At 50.1% G+C, this 6,149-nt stretch overlaps 1 protein-coding gene across 1 annotated transcript; it reads right to left on the bottom strand.

The window, feature by feature from the left end:
* Window positions 1–1,849: 1,849 nt before the first annotated feature.
* On the bottom strand, window positions 1,850–3,876 carry LOC127306115 (probable galacturonosyltransferase 9). The gene is made up of 2 exons (XM_051336722.2): window positions 2,331–3,876; window positions 1,850–2,263 (listed from the first exon to the last, which is right to left on the bottom strand). Exons 1-2 carry the CDS (start codon window positions 3,540–3,542, stop codon window positions 1,985–1,987), a joined length of 1,491 nt encoding a protein of 496 aa, XP_051192682.1. The 5' UTR covers window positions 3,543–3,876; the 3' UTR covers window positions 1,850–1,984.
* Between the last annotated feature and the right edge of the window lie 2,273 nt (window positions 3,877–6,149).

Genomic DNA, 6,149 nt, shown 5'->3' with positions numbered 1-6,149 from the left:
CTCATATGTGCAGGAGAACCTCACAACTTGTCTGAAGCTCTTTCCCATCCTCAATGGCGTGTTGCAATGGAGGACGAATACAATGCTCTTTTGAACAATAATACATGGCACCTTGTTCCTCCTGCCAAGCACAAGAATTTGATTGATTGCAAATGGGTATATCACATCAAAAGAAATTCTGATGGCACTATTGACAGGTATAAAGCTCGTCTCGTTGCAAAGGGATTCAAGCAAAGGTTTGGCATTGATTATGAAGATACCTTCAACCCTGTTGTTAAAATAGCTACCATTCACACTGTTCTAGCCCTTTCTGTTTCCAGAGGCTGGAGTCTTCGGCAGCTAGATGTCAAGAATGCGTTCTTACATGATGTTCTGGAAGAGGAAGTCTACATGCGACAACCCCCTGGCTTTGAAAATCCAGATGCTCCAACTTACATATGCATACTTGATAAAGCGCTATATGGTCTGAAGCAGGCCCCTCGTGCTTGGTTCTCACGGCTGAGTTCCAAGCTTCATGATCTTGGTTTTCTTCCCTCCAAGACTGATACATCTCTCTTTATATATCACAAGTCTGCCATTATGATCTATGTTCTGGTATATGTTGATGACATTATTGTGACCAGCTCCTCTGATGCAGCAATAGATATCCTTCTCAAGGAACTCAATGTTCATTTTGCCATAAAGGATCTTGGTGAGCTGCATTTCTTCCTTGGTATTGAGGTGACACGTTCTTCTCATGGACTGGTTCTCACACAACACAAATATGGTACTCATCTTCTTGAAAAAGTTGGTATGGACTGCAAGGCCTCGCCTACCCCACTCTCCTCCACAGATAAGCTATCTCTCACTGAGGGGGAGCCACTGGGTACTGAAGATAGCACAAAATATCGCAGCATTGTGGGAGCCCTTCAGTATCTCACACTGACTCGTCCAGATATATCATTCTCAGTCAACAAAGTGTGTCAGTACTTACATACTCCTATGACATCTCATTGGACTGCAGTTAAAAGGATTCTTCACTACGTGTCAAATAGTGCCCATCTTGGTATTACATTTCAGAGGTCACGTTCTATGTTGCTAAGTGCTTTCACAGATGCAGACTGGGCAGGCGATTTAGATGACAGAAGATCCACTGGAGGTTTTGCCATCTTCGTTGGACCAAATCTGGTCTCATGGAGTTCTCGAAAATAACCAACAGTGTCTAGATCAAGTACAGAGGCAGAATACAAGGCTCTAACCAATGCTACAACTGAGCTCATTTGGGTTGAGTCCCTTCTTCGTGATCTTGGTGTACGACTAATAGAAAGGCCTTGTTTATGGTGTGACAACTTAGGTGCTACATTTATGTCTGCAAATCCAGTCTTCCATGCACGCACCAAGCATATTGAAATAGACTTTCACTTTATTCGTGAACGAGTGGCCAGGAAACAGCTTGACATCAAGTTCATCTCTAGCAAAGACCAAGTAGCAGATGATTTTACCAAAGCTCTTCATGTTGTACGCTTACAGAAATTTAGACGTAATCTAAATCTTCATAGAAGTTTAGATTAAGGGGGCTGTTAGATAACATGTATACCGTATAATGTATGCCATGGTAGAGGTTTTTTCTACCCTATATAAACACGTAACACGAGTCAGGGAGAGGTATCGTTTCCGCCCGTACAAATAACATTAAGTTTCACTATGTTTAGAAAATCTGAAACTTAATGATACCCGGCGAAACCTAATGTTTTCGTGCACGGGACAATCGCCGCTCTCAATGCTAGTCCCTAGTAAGTTGAGAAAATAGATAGCAGCAGTGGCTAGGGGTGTTCATTACCGGTTCCATCTCAACCTGTGAAATCCGTAGTTCAAAATTTGTAGTTTTGTACTAATTCAAGCAGGACGGTGGCAGCTTTTGAAGGAAAATGAGCTACACGGCCCTAATAGTCGGTTTTTACAGTTTGGCTTCAAATTAACCCGTGTGGTGGGAGTTCTCTAGAATTCAGAGGCCGAAGTTGCAGAGCGTGAGGAACTCCATGTCGGTGTCGACGTACTTGGTCCAGAGCTGCTTGTACTGGTTGAAGGCGACGTCGAGCCATGGCTTGAGGTTGCCGTTGAAGTGTACCACGGCCGCTCCCCCGATGTCCTCGGGCCTGATGTGCGGGTTGTAGCCGAGGCCCATGACGTGCCACGACTTGTCCAGCGGCGCCGTGTTGCCGTAGAAGGTCATCAGCCCCGCCGGGAGCACGGAGGCCGCGTCCCACAGCGTGCCGTTCTCATTCTGCACATCAAGCTAGCTGGCGTAAGTACAAAATCCTTCATAGTTCAGCGAGGGCACAAAGGCTTACCATCTCCATGAGGCGGTGGAACTGCTGGGTGCACTGGTCGCGGCGCCAGGCGAGGAGGTCGAAGACGTTGACGCCGTAGGACCATGCGCACGCGCGAGGCTGGAACTGCTCCTGCACGGCGGGGTGCGAGAAGTTGAGGTACCTGCCGTAGCGCCGGAAGCCGCCGAAGCAGGTGTGGAGCGCAGCGTTGGCCTTGCCACCCAGGTCGAGGTGCCACAGCTCGGCCAGGTCCCGTTGCACCACCACGTCGTCCTCCAGGAGCACCACCCTCGTCAGCGCCGGGAACATCTCGGGCAGGTAGAAGCGGAGGTAGTCCAGCTCGCGCAGCGCCACGTCCCTGTTACCGTCCTCGACCTGCCGGAGCACGGGCGAGGAGGAGGCGTTGATGAAGGGGAAGTCGTTGGCGGTGAGAAGCTGCACGTGCGCGCCCAGCGGCGGCGGGCTACGCGCGAACCACACGCGGAAGGCCGGCAGGTACATGGGCGCGGTGACCACGTGGAAGACGTGGCGGGACGGCTCGGAGGCAGCGCGTGCCGCGGAGGCCACCACGACGGACACCGCGAGGATGTTATCGGAGAAGATGGCGTAGTGGTAGAGCGACGGATCGGTGAGCTCCTCAGGCGGTGGTGGAACGACGGCGTCGGGAACGGCGGCGGAGGACGCGTTGACAAGGAGGAGGGTCTCCATCAGGCGCATGGCGAGGCAGTGGAGGGACTTGGGCGTGGAGACGGCTGCGATGCGGGAGTTGAGCTGGCCGTCGCGGCGGGCGCGGAGGAGCTGCTGCCCGACGGCGAAGACGGTGTCGGAGAGCTTGAGGATCTTGGACTGCGTGTCGAAGGCCTCCTTGGCGCCCGCCGCCAGGGCGCGCGCGCGCTTCACGTGCCCGCGGGCCTCCTTCTCGAGGAGCGTGACGGTGGAGAGGGTGAGGCGGGAGGCGAGCGCGGAGAGGCGCGAGGAGGTGGAGAGGAAGGACTCCGTCTGCGAGGCGGAGTCGACGCTGAGGCGCCGCGCGTGCGCCGTGTAGGCGGCGAGCACGGCCGCGTGGTCCTCTGCGTGGCGGCGCACGGCGGCCAGGCGTGCGGCCGGGGAGTTAGGGGCCGAGGTGGTGATGGTGGTCGCGGACAGGAAGAAGAAGACGCAGGCGAGGAAGAGGAGCGTGGTCAGTGCCGCGAACGCCGCGCGGCGCGGCGCAGGCGATCGGCCGCCGGCCATGGGTGGCGCCTCAGTTAGAAACGAAATGAAGCGACGTAGAGAGTCCGAGGAACGAGGAAATTGGCGCGCGATTCCTACGCCGGGTCGCCGGCCGGTGGGTTTTGGTTTAGATCGATGGCTTTGGTCAGTGGTACTCCACTTGGGTTCATGTGGTGTCCCGTGACCAGATTCTGGTCAGTGGCACTTTGACTCTTGGAGGATGAATTAGTGAGTTGAGTGGTGAAGCACCGGTCGCATGACGGCGACGGCCTCCATTTCTACAAGTGATATTGGGCTATCTAAGCTCAATGTCAGCGAGCTTCGTCCGAGATTGGATCTGTAACTAAAAAATGTGGGTGGGCGGCAAATGGCACAATTGCATCAAGCCATGAACCAGTGTTTATATGCCATGCGGTGGACTAAAGATGAACCAATGCACTAATACTAGTGGCTCTGGTGTGGTCGCACTAGCTTCCCCTAGTGGTACATTCTCACTGTTGACACCATTTTGCAAGCAGTCGCCGGTTTTGCTCTTGATCGTGTCAACTGTGAGAATGGATCGTGTTTCCACAAACCGGTACGTACGGCCCCAAGGGAGAGACGCGATTGTAAAAGTGTCTGGTTCCGTCCCCCTCGCCGGCGATGCCACCTATTCGCCCTGCCTCCGATAGCCATGGACCTTGGAGGCGCTGCGGACCACGAACCCTTACCAGCGGGCTTCATGTTCTTCGTTAGGTTCTTTTAGTGTCTTCTTTGGAACAATGAGACACTGACGACATCACATAAATATATCATATTTAGTTGTCCTTCCACATGTATTTTGGTGGCCGCAGCTTAGGGAGCATGACACCCTTGAACTTGAAGCCTTGGTGGGACATCGGAGGAGCTACTGCACTACTAGGAAACTAGTTATTCATAGATGACTTTTCTGTGGCACATATAGAAGTGCATGCTTCACAGAATATGCGCCACATAAACATATCCGCCACAAAAATTTGTGCGGGATCCACCACAAAAAGTAGGTGGACATTTTCGGTGGCACATATAGCAATATGCGTCACAGCAATATGATGTTTCTCTAGCGCATATAGCAATATGCGCCAAAGAATCGGGAAAACAGATCTAGATTTTTTTTTAGATGTTAAATTTAGATAGTTTTGAATTTTTAAACTCTATATTTTAAAATTTATATTCTTTTTTGAAATTTAAATTCTAGATTTTTCTGAACTTTTTGGTTTTTTTTTATTTTTAAATTTTAGATTTTTTGAATTTTTAGAATCTTTTCCAATTTTTGAACTTCTAGGATTTTGTTTTTTAAAATTGTTTTTCTGGCATTTCTAATTTTTTGATTTTTTAATATTCTTTTCTTATTTTCTAGATTATTTTGAAAATTTCATTTTTAGATTATTTTCCAATTTTTTTACTTTATATTTTTTAGAAAAAATTAGTATTTTTTAATTTTCTAGTTTTTTGAATTTCCTCGAAATTTTATATTTTTTGAATTTTACAAATTTTCTTTTTTTTCAAAATTTATTTTCAAAATTTTGAAGTTTTTTAAAATTTATAAACACACATATATACACATACCGCACATAAACCAGTCACACATCTACACACACATATTGACATATACACATACAAGGCTTAAGAGGTTGATATGATATTAATATCAATAAGAACTTTAGTAGTATAAGGGTAACTCAATCAAACATAATGTAGAACTTGAGTTGGAGCAATTTGAGGATTGGTGACCTAGTGGGAAGTCATCATTTCCATATCATTTGAGTTATTTTTTTGTTTTTTTTGAAACGGAGGCAAAAGCTTTGCCTCATCCATTAATTAAGTAAAAGGTGTCCGGTTTTTAGGAGAAAACGGGGCAAAAACCTACAAAGACAGGGCCAAACCCACACCCACCCACACGACGCCGCGAAGGCACACCGAGCCACCCTGGCTACCCACAAAAGCTACACAAATGTGAAGCTCAAGTTGGCCTATGCCAAACAGATGGCTCCCCAAGAAAAGGCCGGTAGCTTCGATTCTGACAACAAGCCGCGGAGAGGAGATGCACAATACCTGCGCCGAACAGGACCTTCACCGTCGAACCGCCCCTCGAAGGTCATCGTACACCACCCAAAGGCAGCTTCGACTTCACAGCAGAGAAGGCCAACCTGAAGACATTCGGACACGCCGGGACGGAGCCGACTAACACGGTCTTGCAACAACCAAACCATGCTCAACGCCATTGTCGTTGCCGCCCAAGCCCACCGTCGAGAGTCACCTTATCGCCCAAGCGACCCAAGGTCAAGCAACCTCGAAGATGACGAACATTCGGAGCCGCCGCTCCGACATACCGCTGCTCCGTCGCGCCCTGCGCGTCCACCAAGACCACCACCTTCCGGGGCCGCCGCCCCGACGTACCACCGCTTGCTCTCGAGCTGCGACACCGCACGAACCGTCCACCCGCAACCCAAGCTGCACAGGGCAAAAGGCCGCAGACCACGGGCATCACACCAACTCATTCGGGGCCGCCGCCCCGACATAACGTCCGACTGTCCCCTCTAGGACGCGTCCGACCGAGCCGACTTCCCTACCGCCACACAGCCAGGGTCGCCACCCAAGCCGTGGCAA

The sequence above is a fragment of the Lolium perenne genome, chromosome 6 (assembly GCF_019359855.2).
Source record: "Lolium perenne isolate Kyuss_39 chromosome 6, Kyuss_2.0, whole genome shotgun sequence".
Classification (NCBI taxonomy): Eukaryota; Viridiplantae; Streptophyta; class Magnoliopsida; order Poales; family Poaceae; genus Lolium; species Lolium perenne.
This window is presented reverse-complemented; position numbering and strand designations above follow the sequence as displayed.